Source organism: Pezoporus wallicus, unplaced genomic scaffold (genome assembly GCF_028554395.1).
Source record: "Pezoporus wallicus isolate ANWC-B61680 ecotype Strahan unplaced genomic scaffold, APGP_CSIRO_Pwel_v1 contig_6566, whole genome shotgun sequence".
Classification (NCBI taxonomy): domain Eukaryota; kingdom Metazoa; phylum Chordata; class Aves; order Psittaciformes; family Psittacidae; genus Pezoporus; species Pezoporus wallicus.
In genome coordinates this window covers 2,403,392-2,421,994 of record NW_026638763.1, presented here as the reverse complement: position 1 = coordinate 2,421,994, position 18,603 = coordinate 2,403,392, and the positions used below count along the sequence as shown (strand labels likewise).

Here is an 18,603-nt window from a genome sequence, read left to right as displayed (position 1 = left end):
CTGGGCCCACTGTAGGAGAGGATCAGGTTCGAGACCATCTTAAAAACCTGAATGTGCACAAGTCCATGGGACCTGATGAAATCCATCTGTGGTTTCTGAAGGAGCTGGGGAATGAAGTTGCTAAGCCACTGGCCATCATATTTGAGAAATCATGGTAGTCAGGTGAAGATCCCGTCGCTGCCCACCAGGCACAGGGAGGAGCAAGCAGGTCGTGTTGCTGCCCCTGTTGCTGGTGTCCTAGACTGCTGACCAATATGATCGCCTCCAGAAAGAGAGCTTGCAGTAAGAAGACTGCAGCAACTCAGACAGAGACCCCGTCCCAGACTGTGGCTGTTCAGGTCTCTGGATGCAGGGAGTGCCAGAGCCTGCTGCTGCCGGGGGAGGGAGGACAGCATTCCACCTGCGGGAGGTGTGAGCAGGTAGAAGATCTGCTTAGCCTGGTGGCAAGACTTAAGGAGGAGGTTGAGACGCTGAGGACCATCGGGGAGTGTGAAAGGGAGATCGACTGGTGGAGTAACTCCCTGGAGTGCCAGTCAGAACGGTTCCAGGGAGATACCCCCCAAAAGGGGAAGGACCCCCTGCCTTCTCACACAGAGGGGGATGGCCCGAGACAGCCCCTGCCCTGTAGCTGTTGCGCAGAGGTAGGGGACCAAAAAGACGACGAGGGTTGGAAGCGAGTTCTAGTTTGGCGTCGTGGGAAACCCTCCCCCCTTCCTGCCCTGCTTCCCCAGGTGTCCCTCCGTAATAGGTTGGAGGCCCTGGATCTTGAAGGAGAGGTAGGTGAGAATGTGGGGCAAGGCCAGCCTATAAGGCCACATAGGAAAATGCGGTCGACTTTGCACCTCAAGACTGCCTCTGTTAAGAAAGAAAGAAGGGTCATTGTAGTAGGCGATTCCCTTCTGAGAGGAACAGAGGGCCCGATATGCAGAGGTGACTCTCATCATAGGGAAGTGTGTAGTCTGCCTGGAGCCCGGATCAGGGATATCTCTAGGGCGCTCCCCAACCTGGTGCACCCGACAGACTACTACCCGCTGCTGATCTTCCAGACAGGTGAGGGGGAAGCTGCTTCCCGCATCTGAGGGGGATGAAGAAAGACTACAGGGCCTTGGGGCAGATGGTGAAAGAGTCTGGGGCTCAAGTGATCTTCTCCTCACTCCTTCCATCTTTCACTGATAATGTGGGAAGGAATGGGAAGATTCAGTCCAAAAACAATTGGCTTCGAGACTGGTGCTACAGGCAGGGCTTTGGATTCTTTGATAACAGCTGGTTTTATAGGGCACCAGTCTGGACAATGACAAGTGGGAAAGGTTTATCTCACAGAGGCAAAAGGATGCTGGGGCACAAATTAGCAGGGCTCATTTGGAGAGCTTTAAACTAGATTCAAAGGGGGATGGGATTGTAGCTGGGCTTGCCCCAGTGGGGCAGCACTCCAGAATTGATGAAGACTGGGAGGCCTCCTATAATCCTAGGGTGAAATCGGTGTGCTCAGCTCGCTCCCTGGAATGTCTGTACACCAATGCGTGCAGCATGGGAAATAAGCAGGAGGAGTTGGAAACCTGTGTTAAGTCAGGAGACTGTGATCTGGTGGCAATTACAGAGACGTGGTGGGACAGCTCACATGACTGGAATATAGTCATGGAGGGCTACGTCCTTTTCAGGAAAGACAGGCCAGCCAGGCGGGGTGGTGGGGTTGCTCTTCATGTACGGGAGCAACTACAATGCACCGAGCTCTGTCCAGGGACAGATGACGAGCGAGTTGAGAGTCTGTGGGTGAGAATTAAGGGGCAGGCTGGCAGGGGCGATATTGTTGTTACAGACCACCAGATCAGGGTGAGGAAGTTGACGAGGCCTTCTACAGGCAGCTGAGAGCAGCCTCACAGTCACAGGCTGTCATCGTCGTGGGGGATTTTAACTTCCCTGATGTTTGCTGGAAGGACCCCCAGCCACAGTCCAGGGAGGCAACCCAGCCACAGTCCAGGAGGTTCCTTCAGTGTATGGATGATAACTTCCTCCTGCAAATGGTGGATGAGCCAACCAGGAGAGGAGCGCTGCTGGATCTCATCCTCACTAACAAGGAGGGTCTGGTCGAAGCAGTAAGGGTTGAGGGCTGCCTTGGTTGCAGCGACCACGAGATGGTGGAATTCAGGATCTTGTGTGGTAGGACCAGTAGAATAGCAAGTAGAATTGCAACCCTGGACTTTAGCAGGGCAAACTTTGGCCTTTTCAAGCAATTGCTAGGGGAAATCCCATGGGCAAGGCTGTTTGAAGGTAAAGGGGCCCAAGATAGTTGGTTGGAATTCAAGGATTGCTTTTTCTGAGCTCAAGATCAGAGCATCCCAACACGTAGGAAGTCAAGGAAGAGGGCCAGGAGACCTGCGTGGCTAAATAGGGAATTGCTGGGTATGCTCAAGTGGAAGAGGAGAGTTTACAGGTCATGGAAGGAGGGGCTGGCCACTTGGGAGGAATATAAGGCTGCTGCTAGAGGATATAGGTAGGCAGCTAGGATGACAAAGGCCTCCTTAGAATTAAACCTGGCGAGAAGGGTCAAGGACAGCAAAAAGAGCTTTTTCAAATACATGGCAGACAAAACTAACACCAGAGGCAATGTAGGCCCACTGATGAATGGGATGGGTGCCCTGGTGACAGAAGATACAGAGATGGCAGAGTTACTGAATGCCTTCTTTGTCTCTGTCTACTCTGCTGCAGGCAGTCCTGAAGAGCCCTGTACCCCTGAGACCTTAGATGAAGTCAGGTCGACGGAGCGGTTTGCCTTAGTCGATGAGGAATGGGTTAGAGACCAGTTGAGCAATCTGGACATCCATAAATCCATGGGTCCAGATGGGATGCACCCGCGGGTGCTGAGGGAACTGGCGGAAGTCATTGCTAGACCACTCTCCATCATCTTTACCAAGTCTTGGGAAACGGGAGAGGTGCCTGAGGACTGGAGGAAAGCAAATGTCACTCCAGTCTTCAAAAAGGGCAAGAAGGAGGACCCGGGTAACTATAGACCGGTCAGCCTCACCTCCATCCCTGGGAAAGTGATGGAACACCTTATCCTTGGTGCCATCTTAAGGCATATCAAGGATAAGAGGGTTATGAGGGGCAGTCAGCATGGCTTCACCAAGGGGAAATCATGCTTGACCAATCTCTTAGCCTTTTATGAGGAAATAACACGGTGGATGGATGATGGCAGAGTGGTGGATGTGGTCTACCTTGACTTCAGCAAAGCATTTGACACAGTCTCCCAACAGCATTCTCACGGCTAAATTGAGGAAGTGTGGTCTGGATGATCAGGTAGTGAGGTGGACTGTGAACTGGCTGAAGGAGAGAAGCCAGAGAGTTGTAGTCTATGGAGCTGAGTCTAGTTGGAGGCCTGTAACTAGTGGAGTGCCTCAGGGGTCAGTACTGGGACCAGTATTATTTAATATATTCATCAATGATTTAGATGAGGGAATTGAGTGTACTATCAGCAAGTTTGCTGATGACACTAAGCTGGGAGGAGTGGCTGACACGCCAGAAGGCTGTGCTGCCATCCAGCGAGACCTGGACAGGCTGGAGAGTTGGGCAGGGAATAACTTGATGAAGTATAACAAGGGAAAGTGTAGAGTCCTGCATCTGGGCAGGAACAACCCCAGGTTCCAGTATAGGTTGGGGAACGACCTGTTAGAGAGCAGTGTAGGGGAGAGGGACCTGGGGGTCCTAGTGGACACCAGGATGCCCATGAGCCAACACTGTGCCCTTGTGGCTAAGAAGGCCAATGGCATCCTGGGGTGTATTAGAAGGGGGGTGGTTAGTAGGTTGAGAGAGGTCCTCCTTCCCCTCTACTCTGCCCTGGTGAGACCGCATCTGGAATATTGTGTCCAGTTCTGGGCCCCTCAGGTCAAGAAGGACAGGGACCTGCTGGAGAGAGTCCAGCGCAGGGCAACAAAGATGATTAAGGGACTGGAGCATCTCCCTTATGAGGAAAGACTGAGGGAGCTGGGTCTCTATAGTTTAGAGGAGACTGAGGGGTGACCTTATTAGTGTATATGAATATATAAAGGGGGAGTATCACGAGGATGGAGCCAGGCTCTACTCAGTGGCAAACAATGATAGGACAAGGGGTAATGGGTACAAACTGGAACACAAGAGGTTCCACTTAAACTTGAAAAGAAACTTCTTCTCAGTGAGGGTGACAGAACACTGGAACAGGCTGCCCAGGAAGGTTGTGGAGTCTCCTTCCCTGGAGACATTCAAAACCCACCTGGACACATTCCTGTGTAACATTATCTAGGTGTTCCTGCTCCGGCAGGGGGATTGGACTAGATGATCTTTTGAGGTCCCTTCCAATCTCTGGCATACTGTGATACTGTGATACTGTGTGACTGGAAAAAGGGAAATATAACCCCCATTTTCAAGAAGGGGAAATCGGATCACCCGGGGAATTACAGACCAGTCAGTCTCACCTCTGTGCCGGGCAAAATCTTGGAGCAGATTCTCCTGGAAGGCATGCTAAGGCACATGAAAATCAACAAGGTGCTTGGTGACAGCCAGCATGGCTTCACTAAGGGGAAATCCTGCCTGACCAATTTGGTGGCCTTCTACGATGGGGCTACAGAACTCTCGGACGGGGGTAGAGCAGTTGATGTCATCTACCTGGACCTGTGCAAAGCGTTCGACACTGTCCCACACGGCATCCTCGTCTCTAAATTGGAGAGACATCAATTTGATGGATGGACCACTCGGTGGATAAAGAACTGCCTGGATGGCCGCACGCAAAGAGTTGTGGTCAATGGCTCAATGTCCGGCTGGAGACCAGTAACGAGTGGTGTCCCTCAGGGATCGGTGTTGGGACCTGTCTTGTTCAACATCTTTGTCCCTGACATGGACAGTGGGATTGAGTGCACCCTCAGCAAGTTTGCTGATGACACCAAGCTGTGTGGTTCAGTTGATACGCTGGATGGAAGGGATACATACCTTGACACGCTCGTGAGGTGGGCTGATGCCAACCTTATGAAGTTTAACCATGCCAAGTGCAAGGTCCTACACCTGGGTTGGAGCAATCCCAGGCACAGCTACAGGTTGGGCAAAGAAGAGATTCAGAGCAGCCCTGCGGAGAAGGACTTGGGGTGTTGGTCAATGAGAAAATGAATATGAGGTGGCTTCAGTATGCGCCTGCAGCCCAGAAAGCCAACCGTATCCTGGGCTGCACCAAAAGGAGTATGACCAGCAGGTCAAAGGAGGTGATCCTGCCCCTCTACTCTGCTCTCATGAGACCCCACTTGGAGTACTCTGTGCAGTTCTGGTGTCCTCAGCATAAAAAGGACATGGAACTCTTGGAACAAGTCCAGAGGAGGCCACGAATGATCAGGGGACTGGAGCACCTCCTGTATGAAGATAGGCTGAGAAACTTGGGCCTGTTCAGCCTGGAGAAGAGAAGGCTGAGTGGAGACCTCATAGCAGCCTTCCAGTATCTGAAGGGGGGCAATAGGGATGCTGGGCAGGGACTCTTCATTAGGGACTGTAGTGACAGGACAAGGGGTAACAGGTTCAAACTTAAACAGGGGAAGTTTAGATTGGATATAAGGAAGAAATTCTTTACTGTGAGGGTGGTGAGGCACTGGAATGGGTTGCCCAGGGAAGTTGTGAATGCTCCATCCCTGGTGGTGTTCAAGGCCAGGTTGGACGAAGCCCTGGTTGACATGGTTTAGTGTGAGGTATCCCTGCCAATGGCAGGGGGATGGAACTAGATGATCTTAAGGCCCTTTCCAACCCTAACTATTCTATGATCCTATGATTGTATGATTCTATGGCTCATCAAGCCACCACTGCTGCTGGCATCATTTAAGGGAGGTGAGAAAACACCAAACACAGCTGCAAGTGATGGCAAGAACTCTGCATGGCAAAGTCTGAGCAGGCTGTGGGGGGAAAGGGAGCGGAGTTTTGGTAATGATACTCCCTGCAAGCTTTCTGCTGTAGAGTTCAATGCCCACTGTGCATCATAGAACCAGAGACTGGTTTGGGTTGGAAGGGACCTTAAAACTCATCCAGTTCCAACCCCTGCCACAGGCAGGGACACCTTCCACTAGAGCAGGTTGCTCCATGCCCCTGTGTCCAACCTGGCCTTGAACACTGCCAGCGATGGGGCAGCCACAGCCTCTCTGGGCAGCCAGCAACGAGCGAAGACTTCTTGACCTTCCCTTTGCTTCTTCATAATGGACATGACCGTTTTACTTCCCACTTCATAAGTGCCTGCCTCAGCTCCCCTTTGAACATTGAAGAGATGAATGATTCGTGCCTTGCCTCATGGTGTGGACACGCTGCCTTCTGTGAACACACATGCTGAATAATGGATGCCCTGTTAAAAGATCTTATGGCACTTCCAAAAGCAAGGAGGCCTTGACTATGTGCAGCTTTCCCTTGCACTAGGGTCTCAAAGGGGGAAGCACGTGCAGAGGTTTAAACAAGGACAACAAGGACCTGCCAGGCTTTCTCTTCTTGCAGCATCAGCAGTGGTTTGAGCTCACCCCCTCCCACCACTCGTCCAACAGGAGCTTTAGGTGTGCACCACGGAACCAACCAGGTTGGGAAAGCCCTTTAAGCTCCTCCAGTCTAACCATTCCCCAGCATTGCCAAGGCCACCACTAACCCATGGCACTGAGGCCTCGTCTCCACGGTGTGTGAACACTTGCAGGGTCCGTGACTCCTGCCCTGGGCAGCCTGTTCCAATGCCTGAACACCCTGTGGGGAAGGAATTGTTCCTCATCTCCATCTAAACCTCCCCTGGTGCAGCTTGAGGCCGTCTCCACTTGTCCCATCCCTTGCTCCATGGGAGCAGAGTCCATCTCAGCCTGAAAGCTTAACCTGGGGTTTCTGGCCAGCTCTGCTTCCCTGCTTTGGCTTGAAGGAGCATTGAGACCCCAGCTGTTTGCAAGCAGCCACTCACTGACCTTCAACACCTTCCTACAGCTGCTCCTATGGGAGACAGAGAGAAATACTTGGCAAGGGAAGCACACGGCAGGAAAACTAAGGGAAGTCACAAGAATAAGGCTTAAACTGCTCCTCCTGCGCATTACCCAGGCAATGAAAAGAGCAGGACGGTCACAGCATTAAGCTTTATTCACTTAAGCCATCCCTTAGGCTTTCTCTGCAGTACATGGCCCAACAGCTTATGAGGTGGGAGAGCAAAGTGAACCCATGAGCATCAGTCACCTCTGAACAGCCACACATCAATAAATGCCCATCCCAATCTCAAACCCTTACCCCTAAGCAGAGGTTCTGGGGACACAACGCAGTTATATGGTCTATAACAACTACATAATTAAAAGCCCTTTTCCAATCTGAAAGGCTTTGGAGCCATCACAGCTCCAGCAGTAACTATATGCATTCCTTTAAAGGGTTCAGCTCAGCATCGATCCTACAGAGATTTTAAGAGGGCTCCAGGAAAACCCCCAAATCCTCAATTCCCACAGGAGTGTCAGCTTTTAAAACCCATGGGAGAGGCAAACTGCTTAAGAGTTGGATACTAACCTTCCATAGAAAACATATCATACACAGCTCAAACCCAAAATGAAAGCCAGGTCCAGCACAGCAGCATCACTCCAGCATTCCCACCGAGTGGAATTAAGTACCTTCAAATGACTTGATTTTGCAGATGAGCTGTAGCAGCGACTCAGCTGGGTCTGCAATCACTGTCTGCATCTAAAACAATGAAGCTTTTCCTCCTCCCCTCTCACATCTGAATTACAACTACTTGGAATTCCCATTTCTCACAATGCAAACCCAAAGTAGCTGTGGGAGAGATGTGGGAATGTCAAACCCAGGATGCACAGAGCACTTGGGACCATAGCCCCCAGGATCATCCCATACTCACTTTTCATCCCAGCACAGTCCCCACTGGAGATGATGACAAGCCGCAGAGCAACTTCTGATGTGACACTTGGCAACAAGACCAGCCATGAGCAGCCTGGTCTGGACTTGGCAACGAGACCAGCCATGAGGCAACCTGGTCTAATCCAGGACCTCTGCCTGGTCCTAGGGCACAGGACCAACTCTGAAGGTGCTCCTATGCTTCAGAGCAGATGGGCTTTGGGCCACATATTCAGCATTGCAAAGGCTAACGCAGCAGAGTTCCTTTCTAGAGCAAAGCCAGTGGGAAAACCACAGCTGATACAGCCAGACAAGTAAATTGACCTAATGCTGTAAGGCAGACAACTCCTCTCTGAGGCCATTCATCTTCATGTACTTGCTGATCCTACAAGCACGGTTTAAAAGAGAGCGGAAATTCAGTGCATCCATTGGCATCCAATACATCCACTGGCATCCAATACACACAATGCTTTGGGGTTAAAACGAGAAATTAGGCTCTTTCTGAGGCCATCTGCAGCATTTGCAAGCCCCTGTGATTTCACCAGGAAAATCCAGGGTTGCCCAAGCCATAGAATCCCTGGTTTGGGTTGGAAGGGACCTTGAAGTTCATCCAGTTCTATGGGCAGGGGCACCTTCCACTAGAGCAGTTTGCTCCAAGCCCCATCCTACCTGGCCTTTGGTTGGACGTTTATGGGTTGAGGTGTTTATTAACTGCAACCATTATAGCCCAGGGGAACACAGAAGCTCCTTTAACAGCGTCTATTTTAACGGGTTCCCAAACGCAATGTAACCACACGCCAGGTAATTGTTATGCACTGCCAGCACACTGAGCGTCCCACCAGCCCATTAGAACAGGAAGAGTCCCTTGAAAAGCGAAACTTCCCACCTGGGCTGCACAAATCACTGCTACCTGCTCCTGCTCAAGCACCCACAGACAAAATCAACTTCATCCACCCAGATCCCTCTAATGCCAAACAAGGGCGAGCTCTGCTCCTGCCCGGGTACGAGGCATCCCGAAGCCTTGCGGCTTGACATGGCAAACCGAGAGCAGACAGCGTGAGCAGAGGAGAAAGAAAAGGAGCTGCAGGGAGTAACGAAGGGGGACGCGGCTCCCGCCGGCGATGCTCCTTACAGCTGAAGAAGCTCTTAGCACGGAGGTAGTCGGCGCTGAGCCGCAGGAGCTGATCCAGCTCGGCCACCACCTCCTCGGAGAAGGGCAGCAGCCGCTCCAGCTCCCGCTTCGGCCGGGACCGCCCGCACAAAGCCTTGGTAGAGCCGCGTTACCGGTCGGGCCTCCCGCACCGGCACCGCTTTCTTCCGCTTGCACTCCGCGTACATGGAAGGGTCGAGAGCGCTGCAACTGCTGCATCCCAACCAGCACGGGCCCGGAGCTGAAACGGGCCCGCATCTCTCCCTGCCCAGCGAGAGGAGGGGCCGGGGTGGGGGGAGATGATGATGACGGAGGGGGTAAGGACCTCAGAGCAGCTTCCAGTGTCTGAAGGGGGCTACAAGGATGCTGGGAAGGGACTCTACATCTGGGGCTGCAGCAATAGGACGAGAGGTGGTGGGTTCAGATAGAAACAGGGGAAGTTCAGGTTGGAGATAAGGAAGAAGCTCTTCCCTGTGAGGGTGCTGAGGTGCTGGCACAGGGTGCCCAGAGAAGCTGTGGCTGCTCCAACCCTGGCAGTGTTCTAGGCCGGGTTGGACACAGGGGCTTGGAGCAACCTGCTCTAGTGGAAGGTGTCCCTGCCCATGGCAGGGGGTTGGAACTGGATGAGCTTGAGGTCCTTTCCAACCCAAGCCATTCTGTGGTTCCATGATGGGGTCAGGCTCAGTGCTCCCAGCATGGACACTGGGGTTTGGGTCAGGGTCTGGCCCAGGAAGGGGGTCACCGTCCTGCAGGCAGTGCTGTGGGACAGTGAGGCTCAGGGTCCAGCTATCGACCCGCTGTGACACTGCTCGGGGTGCTGCCTTGGTGTGCAAGTCAAGGAGCTGATACCTGCCATCAGACCCAGGTAACAGAGACAAGAGGCAGGGCTGGATGCTCCAGTGCTCAGGTCTTTCTCTTGGGTGTCTATGAGGAGGGGCCAGAGCTCTTTTCATCCCCTCCCCATCTCCCTGCTAACACCCCGATACTGCCCCACGTTTGACAATGCTCCCTTCCCAGAGCAGTGAACAATGCAATGGGCTGGGTTGGGCTGGGCATGCACCACCAGAGACTACGCCAGGTCCTGTCCCAGCCCTGTGGACACAGAAGCACACTGGGGCGTGCGAGGTCAGGAGCTGGTCACACCAGGATCTCTTCGGGGGCAGCACCATGGGGTCCCTGCCACCCCGCTCCTTTGGGATCCCTGACCACAGGCCCTGACAACCTAATCGGCTCCTTGTGGCCAGGCATAGGGGAATGGAGACTGGGATCTGAGCCCCAGGCAGCAAAAAGTCACCCTTGGCCAGGTCAAGGTGAGCAGGGGGCAGGACGTTGGGATGTGCCTGGGCAGAGTAGCTCTCCCAAAGTAGATACTGAAGGAGCCCAGGCAGAGATAATCATGTTTCCCAGCTGTATTTGCCACTGCAGAGCTCCTCTCAGGCCACCCGCTTCTCCAGCAGCACCAGCACGAGCGCCGAGCCTTGCTTTGCCTCCTCCAGGAGCCCAGAGACCTTCTGTGACATCTGCATGGTGAGGAAGAAGGCCCACCATTCACCACCGTGTCCCACAGGGCAAAACAGCCAATCCCCATCCACCCCATGCATTCCGCTGGGGGCAAAGGGAGCGGGTACCCAGGCATGAGGACTCCCAGGGGCTTCCTCTCCACCTCTGCCCCACCTCATCCCCACCACCATGGCCCCGGCTCACTGCAAGCCTGAACTCCTCATCCGTTATGTCTTTGAGGTTGATCATGACATTGAAGTAAGCTCCGAACACAGCTGCTTCCAGCATTTTGGCTCCCACCTAGGAAAGAGGCTTGCGAGGAGCTCTCCTGCTGGATCAGAGTCCCACCACATGGTCCTGCAGCAGGGCAGATGTGTTTGCTGCAGGACTCCCACCCCACACTTTCCAATATGCTCTTTTCAGCAGTGGGAACCATTCCACTGCCTGGAATGCCCCATCCCTGGCAGTGTTCAAGGCCAGGTTGGACACAGGGGCTTGGAGCAACCTGCTCTAGTGGAAGGTGTCCCTGCCCGCGGCAGGGAATTGGAACCGGATGAGCTTTGAGGTCCCTTCCAACCCAAACCATTCCATGATTCTACGATTCACGGCATTGCCACAGAGGTTGGAAAACTTAGGCAAGGGATTGTAGATGTCAACTCTTGTAACTAGGGTTGCAAGCTGCCATAAAGTTAGTGGGTGAGAACCACTGGGCTGTTAGGGAAACCTGGATGGAGAGATGCACCCTGGAGGTCAGGACACAATGGGAGCCCGTGCAGGGAAAAGCAGGGAGCTCGGCAGCCTCCAAAGCCCCAGCCAGGGCAGCAGGTGAGCACAGGGCTGTACCTGGATGTCGGACCTGCAGGCCAGGTTGCAGTGATGGGCCAGCTCCTTCAGAGCAGGCCAGAGCCCGCTCACCTTCTCTGCCAGGGCACAGGGCACCCTCACGGCTGTCTTCAGCCCCTCCTGCATGGCAGCCGTGCGCCTGGCAAGGGGGACATGAGCACTGCGTGGCCGTGCTCCCCCCGGCTGCCTGTCCCCACCAGCACTGCTCACCTCTCCTGCTCCTCAGGGGTGCTTCTGGGCAGCTTCACAGCCTCCTGCAGGCAAAGAAAAGCAGGTTTGCTGCCATTCACTCTCAGACCCTTGCGTGCCCCGTGCTGGGGGCCAGGGCAGACCCAGGAGCTCCCATGCTCTTGTAAACCTCCTGTAGGTGATGCATAGAGACCTCAGAGCAGCTTCCAGTATCTGAAGGGGGCCTACAGGGATGCTGGAGAGGGACTCTTCATCAGGGACTGTAGTGATAGCACAAGGGGTGATGGGTTCAAACTGAAACAGGGCAAGTTCAGGTTGGAGATAAGGCAGAAGTTCTTTACTGTGAGGGTGCTGAGGCGCTGGCACAGGGTGCCCAGAGAAGCTGAGAATGCTCCATCCCTGGCGGTGTTCAAGGCCAGGCTGGACAGACCCTTGGTTGACATGGTTTAGTGTGAGGTGTCCCTGCCCATGGCAGGGGGTTGGAACTAGTTGACCTTAAGGTCCTTTCCAACCCAAACCATTCTATTCTTCTATGCCCTTTCCCTGGCCCTGTCTTGGACCAAGGTCACAGCCCCTTTCCTAAGGGCACCAGGGAGCAGCAGTGCTGGTCCCCCTCCACTCCCCACATGATACCTGCTGTCGACCTTACCATGTAGCTGCTGAAGGCGCGGGAGTCAGCGTCCACCATCACCAGCAGCTCATCCATGGCCTGGTGGAAGGTGGGGATCAACTTCCTCATGATGGGGTCCAGCGCCTCAAACTGCCTCTTCCCATAGCTCATCAGCCCCCCCATGCATGCCAGCGCTGCTCCCTGTGAGGACATGGAGTTAAATCCTCCATCAGGACACATCATCCGCCACTGCAGTCGTGTCAGCTCCCCTTGAGGGCTCGGCACAGCCAGGGGACCCCATCCCAGCATGGGGCACGCACCAGGGCACCCGCGGCTGCAGACACAGAGCCTCCTCCCGGTGCTGCTGATCTCCCACCAACCGCTCGCACAAAGGCACCCAGAGGCTTGGCCGCCAGCCCTCCATCACCAGCCTCTCCTGCCTGCACCAAGTACCTGCAGCACAGCAGGCCTGCGGGTCAAAGCCCCCACCACAACCACCACCCAGTCCCTTCTCCAACAGGTTTTCATCCACCCTCTTGAAACCTGCTCCTGCTGCCTCGCCAGAGACACCTGGAGTCCCCCCCTTGGCATGTCCACAACCATCAGCGCTGGGGAGCAAGGACCACCCCACGCCTGCACAGCGCCCCTCAGAGATGCTCAGGGAAGCTGAGTGCAGGCGCCTCTCCCAAAGTAAGCTGAAGGGAAGACATAGGCAGCAGGATCCCCTCTATCCAGGTAGGGATGGGCACCGTGATGAGAAGCAGGATGGGGATCCCTACTCGATGATGCGCTCCCGGGGGTGAAACGGAGACAGGGAGTCAAGGCCCAGCCGGCTGACCACCTGCAAGGAACAGCACTGCCACGTCAGTCCCGTTGCATCCTCATTCCCTGTTCTTGATTAACCATGGGTGATCCCGCCCTAGACAGAGTTACTGGGGCCATCACCCCAGGCAGCACCAGCCCAGCCCAGCCCAGCCCAGCCCAGATGGCTGCAAACAACAGGGAGCAGCACCAGTAAATCATTAGCTTGCTCTTATCTAGCAACTTCCCCACAGGGTGGAAAAGTCCCTCCCTCCTGCAGCTGAAAAGCAGAGCCTGTCTGTTCATTCCCAGCTTATGCTGGTCCTGGGGCAGCTTCCTGTAATGCCACACACTGTCCCTGAGCTCTTTGGGGGGTCTTCTTCCCCTCCTGGCCTCCATGCAGGCAAGATGGGGAGCTGCTGCCCACACACTGTCCTCACAGGATAGGCTCTCTGCTCCCTAGAGCATCTCAGCATCCTCTTATCCCCCTCACTGTGCCCTTACAGCTTGCCAAGAACCATCCCTGTAGACAAGTGTCATGCCTGGAGGCTGCCGTGGTCGCAAATCTCTGCTCAGGGCCACTTTGGGAGGCTGGGCATGAGTTCCTGTCATGATCCCACCCTCGTCTGGGTACCAGGAAGAGCCACATTACCATCCTGATCTTCTGCTCCTCCTCTAGGATGAAGAGGTTTTCCTTCTTCATGTAAAACTCGGCTGCGTCCAGCAAGGCCTTCTTGGGGACAAGCCCCACCAGCTGGGACCCCACCACAGGGAGATTCAGTGCCTGTGGCAGACATCAGAAACGCGACTGTCCCGAGAGTTACCTGCTCTGTCACCACCATCACCCCAGCCTTCTGGTCCTCATCCCTTCCCGGGACCTGAAGAGCTCATGGAAAAGCCCTCCGTGGAGGAGCTGAGGCAAGGCACTGAGCTCATGTGGGTTTCATGCCATTCAGTGCTCTGCCCAGCTTGGCTGAGCCAAGTGTGAGGTAAAGCAGAGCCTGACTTTGGCATGGGGAGAAAAGCCTGGAGGGAGACATCCTCTGCAAAGCCCCTTTTGAAACAATCACGGTGCGCTGACCCACCTTGGCATCTCGGCACACCTCCTCATAGATGGCATGGAGCGGTGTGGTCTCAAAGTCCAGCAGGTTCGTTGAAACCTGGGCTATATTCTCCTCCTCCAGATACCAGCCGATGCCCTGCACCTTCTTCAAGCGCCCAGGCTGCCAAGAACTTCCATGGTCAAGGCATGGCCCGGGAGGACCAGGGGCAAACTGCTCCCAGTGCGCTGATGGCACGGGGGTACCTGGTCAGTGCCGCGCCCCTGCTCACGGATGTTGAGGGCAATGCGATGAGCCAGCTCCTTCGTGCACAGCAGGTTGATGTTGTACGCAATAAGGAAGGTCCGGGCACCCGTGACAGTGGCTCCCCACCGGGAGACAAAGGTTGGGGGCCCAAAATCAGGAGCCCACTCCGGTTTTGCAAGCTGGGAAGGGGGAAGTAGGGAGAGGGCATGGGCTGGCACTGCCGAGGGATGGGCATCCCCCTCCCCAGCTGATACCTGCCACAACCACCTCCATGGTCAGCAGCACCACAAGGGCTCCACCAGCTCCTTGTAGTGCGAAGGGACCCTGCCAGCCCCAGCACCCTCCCTGAAGCTGGGGAGATGCAGCTCTGCTCTGCCCAGTACTGTCACCTTCTCAGGGAGTGCCTCATACTCCCCAGCGCGAATGGTGGGCAGAGCTTTTCTGCTCTCCTCCCGTGCTGCCTCTCCATAGAGGTAAACTGCAACAGAGAGCTGGGGGTGAGCACAGCCAGGTAAGGGTTGGTCATCATCTAGCAGGGTCCAGTTTGGACCATTTGGAAGCAAACCCCATTTGGTCAATCATGTGCAGTTTGTCCATATCTGGAAGTGTGCAGTGGTGGGACCCCACTCACCGGGCACCCCCAGCTCCTCTGCCAAGCGCTGCCCAAAGACATGGGCACAGGTAATGCACTCCTCCATGCTGACATTCATCACAGGCACGAAGGGGCAGACATCCAGGGCCCCCATGCGAGGGTGTTCACCTGGAGACAGGGCAGATATGAGGATGGGAGCTGGGAAAATGAAGACAAGGAGGGAAGACAGCCTTTTTTCCCAGCTTCTTGCAGACTGGGCACTGGTGCTGCAAGGAAAGTTGAGGCAGCGCTGTCTGCTCCAGCTCACGGACAGAAGTGATTCAGCCTCTTTGGGCTGGGAGGATGAGGAGGGGTCTTATCACCACCACCATCCCTCCACCGCAGCTTGCTGCATGCTGTGCTTGGCCACCCCCAAGCTCACCTTTGTGCCGGCTCATGTCAATTAGCTGCCCCGCCACATGGGCTGCGTTCAGTGCCCCTTCGACAACGGCCTTGGGGGTACCCACGAAGGTGTAGACGGTGCGGTTGGTGGAGGCTCCAGCATCCACGTCCAGCAGCACACAGCCCGGTGTGTGAGAGATGGCCTGTGCCAGCGCATCGATCACCTGCAGGGCAGTGGAGGGGAGCTGAGATGGATGCACCCCCACCACAAAGCCTGGGGCTGGGGATGACCCCATCTATGATCAGTGGGAATGCAGCCCTGCACTGCAGAGGATGCAGGATCCAAGGGCACCATCATGACATTCTCACCCAGGGGGCTTGAGACACCCCTGGCTCCCAGGAAGCCCCAAACCCACCACAGTTTAAAGCAGCTTCCAACAAACTTGTTGAAGACCAACAAGAAATCTGGAAAGGGGCTTTTGACAAGGGCAAGGGGGCTTTAAATTGAAAGTTAGATTCAGATTAAATATTCCCTGTGAGGGTGCTGAGGCGCTGGCACAGGGTGCCCAGAGAAGCTGTGGCTGCCCCATCCCTGGCAGTGTTCAAGGCCAGGTTGGCCACAGGGCTTGGAGCAACCTGCTCTAGTGAAAGGTGTCCATGCCCATGGCAGGGAGATGGAGCTAGATAAGCTTTAAGGTCTCTTCCAACACAAACCCAGTCTGGGATTCTAAGGTGGGAGAGAGACACCCGGCTGCTACTGCATGTCAGAGACATCATCACAAATTGCTGTTCCTGAGGATGCCATCCCCTGCCAGCTTCAAAACAGATTTTGGTCTGCAAAGCCTGTTCCCTGGGGGAAGAAGTGGTTTTACTGATATCTGGTGGTTGCTGAATTCACTGCCCTCAGCAGGGACAAAGTTCAGCCCAGGGCCAATGGCCAGCACAAAGTCCATTAACCCACACTTTGTGTTTTGGGACAATAACCGCAAGCAATACTTCTTGAAGGCGGACCACCCCAAACCCTAGTGCTACAGCAACCTGCAGGCAGTGAGGAGGGGGAGGTCTGAGCCCCCAGTTCTCACCCAGATATCAAAAGGGAGTAGGGGCTGGCTGCCTTTAGGTATCTTCAGCCATCAGCACCCCAACATCACCCACCCCACAGCCCTTCTGTGTGCTCACTCACCTCTTTGTTATTCCCCTCTGAGAAGTTGGGGACACACTCCACCAGCTTGGCCATGGTACCAGGGTCTGCCTGTGGCCCCTGGCTCAGCTTCTTGTGTCCTGTGGGCTTGTCTGTCCAGATTGTCCCACTGTGGAATAAAAGGGTTCCCAGCACCCAACCAGTTGTCTCTTCACCAAGCCAGGGTTTCTCATTAACTGCATTGATCTGTGGCCAGAAAAGGGTCTTGTATAAACAATGTGGTCACTGCTCTGTGACTGGAGCAGCTCCAGGCTCAAGGGTAATGAGTGCTCACCAGCACCAGCCTAGACCACTAATTACCAACAAGCACTTACTAATTGCTATGAGAAGGTCATACCACATGATGGAAAACATCTGCTGCACTGAGCGTTATGCTGTAGCTATTGGAGGGGGCAGCCTGGTCCTGGCCAAAGCACACAGCAAGAGGACCACCAGTACTGCATGGTGATGTGATTAGGGACAGATGCTCCACAGCCCCCCCGTGTGGGCACAGGGGCAGCAGATAAAATCTGTCGCTGCGAGCAGGATTCGAACCTGCGCAGGGAAACCCTATTGGATTTCGAGTCCAACGCCTTCACCCCTCGGCCATCACAGCCCCAGCCCTGGGCACCCCGGGGGGGGGGCAGCCCCATCCACCGGGCATCCCCTGCTCCCTCCAGGCACCCCGGTGTCCTAGGAAGTGGGGAAGGCTCCGGGGTGTCCGGTGCATCCCGGCTCAGACCCCATCCCCGCTCTGCTGCTGGGGCTGGGACAGGGCCCGTCCCCAAACAGTATCTGGGGGACCCCGGGGTCCCTGGGCACAGCGACCCCCTAGCACCCGGGTACCGGCACAGGGAGGGGATGCCCGTGCAGCTGCGCACCCCGGCTCGTTGGTCTAGGGGGCATGATTCTCGCTTAGGGTGCGAGAGGTCCCGGGATCAACTCCCAGATGAGCCCTGCTTTTGGGCACAGCCGAGCCGATGCTGCCCGGCACAGCTGGACAGGAGATGAGGCCTCCCCAGCTCTGCAGTTCCTGCCAACACCAACCCTGGCCCCACAAGCACCCAGCGGAAGGGACACGAGGTGCCCCTGCACCCTGCAGCACCCAGGCAGTGCAGGAAAAGACCCGGGCGCAGTTCTCCATGGGCTGCTGGGGCCGGGAAGCAGCCCCAGGCCTCTTTGGGGTATGAAGTGTGGGGGGCTCTAACAGCCAAGGGGTCTGGGCAGGCAAAAGGAGGTGGAGATGCTGGGAGTTGAACCCAGGGCCTCTTACATGCAAAGCAAGCGCTCTCCCGCTGAGCTACATCCCCTCTGCAGGGGCAGCTCTGCCCACCTGCACAGGTGCCCTCACCCCCCACCGCTGCCCCACTGACACCGCTCCCCCTGCTCTGCCCCAGCGCCCTCCCCACAAAAACGCACCTCAGGGCAGCTCCCGTCTGCTCTGCGCTGCCCGGGGCCTCTCCAAAGGCCCTTTCCCACCCCGGGCTCCGTCTGTCTCCTGCCCGCAGCCCCGCACCGCCTTCTGCCGCCTCTTGGGCTCCAGCCCCAGCACGGGGACCTGCCCACACCACGACCAGGCACCAACACCCCAGTGCTGGGCAGGGACCACTGCCATTGCTCACTGGGTTAACCTGCCCTGCTTAATGCCAAGGTCCTCCCACCAAGGTGTGGGGTGGCTACCCAAAAGCAGGGCTCGTCCGGGAGTTGAACCCGGGACCTCTCGCACCCAAAGCGAGAATCATACCCCTAGACCAACGAGCCGGGGTGCTGCACCCCATCGCACCCCATCGCACCCCAGCTTCTGCGACCCACACACCTTTGGGAGTTTGGGGTGCGGTGGGGCAGTGCTTTTCCTTTGGCACGATGTGGGAGCAGGGAGGTCCCTGCGGCTCTGGCTGCTCCATGGACCAGCAACTGGAGGTGGCTCTGGCACGTCAGTGCCCAGCATCTCCCACTCTGCCATCTCCAGGGCTGCTCTCACTGTGCCACGCTGGGCACAGAGCTGCTGCCGCCGAGCTGCATTGCCACCGCCATGCCTGCACCAAGCCCTGCAGGCCCAAGCAGAGCTGCCCACCGGGGGTATCACCCGGTCCGTGTCCCGTCCCTCATGGGCTGTGCCTGGCAGTGGGTAGCCAAAAGCAGTGGGCCTCGTGTCCCTTCCGCAGGGTGCTTGTGGGGCCAGCGTTGGTGTTGGCAGGAGCT

At 55.8% G+C, this 18,603-nt stretch overlaps 1 protein-coding gene and 3 non-coding genes across 5 annotated transcripts; all 4 read right to left on the bottom strand.

The window, feature by feature from the left end:
• Positions 1-10,392: 10,392 nt before the first annotated feature.
• On the bottom strand, positions 10,393-16,586 carry LOC130600716 (formimidoyltransferase-cyclodeaminase-like). 2 transcript variants are annotated; one of them, XM_057412301.1, is made up of 14 exons: positions 16,405-16,586; positions 15,262-15,445; positions 14,880-15,008; positions 14,638-14,726; positions 14,248-14,427; positions 14,027-14,164; positions 13,594-13,725; positions 12,920-12,981; positions 12,461-12,593; positions 12,180-12,341; positions 11,552-11,595; positions 11,414-11,480; positions 10,703-10,798; positions 10,393-10,518 (listed from the first exon to the last, which is right to left on the bottom strand). In XM_057412301.1, exons 1-14 carry the CDS (start codon positions 16,456-16,458, stop codon positions 10,432-10,434), a joined length of 1,557 nt encoding a protein of 518 aa, XP_057268284.1. In that variant the 5' UTR covers positions 16,459-16,586; the 3' UTR covers positions 10,393-10,431. The 2 variants fall into 2 exon arrangements, with proteins under 2 accessions (XP_057268284.1, XP_057268283.1); XM_057412300.1 differs by having other exon boundaries at positions 11,342-11,480; positions 16,405-16,585.
• Positions 16,587-16,935: 349 nt separating this feature from the next.
• On the bottom strand, positions 16,936-17,017 carry TRNAS-CGA (transfer RNA serine (anticodon CGA)). Its single transcript has one exon. It is a non-coding gene; the product is annotated as a tRNA-Ser (tRNA).
• Positions 17,018-17,639: 622 nt separating this feature from the next.
• On the bottom strand, positions 17,640-17,711 carry TRNAA-UGC (transfer RNA alanine (anticodon UGC)). The gene has a single exon. It is a non-coding gene; the product is annotated as a tRNA-Ala (tRNA).
• A 379-nt stretch (positions 17,712-18,090) lies between these two features.
• TRNAP-UGG (transfer RNA proline (anticodon UGG)) lies at positions 18,091-18,162 on the bottom strand. Its single transcript has one exon. It is a non-coding gene; the product is annotated as a tRNA-Pro (tRNA).
• Between the last annotated feature and the right edge of the window lie 441 nt (positions 18,163-18,603).

Bases quoted from the DNA above. Each gene is read 5' to 3' on its own strand.
- LOC130600716 (XM_057412300.1), bottom strand. From the start codon at position 16,458: ATGGCCAAGCTGGTGGAGTGTGTCCCCAACTTCTCAGAGGGGAATAAC. The intron at 11,596-12,179 runs GTAAGGTCGACA...CTTTGCCTGCAG, and splicing joins GCGCCTTCAGCAGCTACATG to GAGGCTGTGAAGCTGCCCAG. The intron at 10,519-10,702 runs GTGAGCCGGGGC...CTCACCATGCAG, and splicing joins ATGAGGAGTTCAGGCTTGCA to ATGTCACAGAAGGTCTCTGG.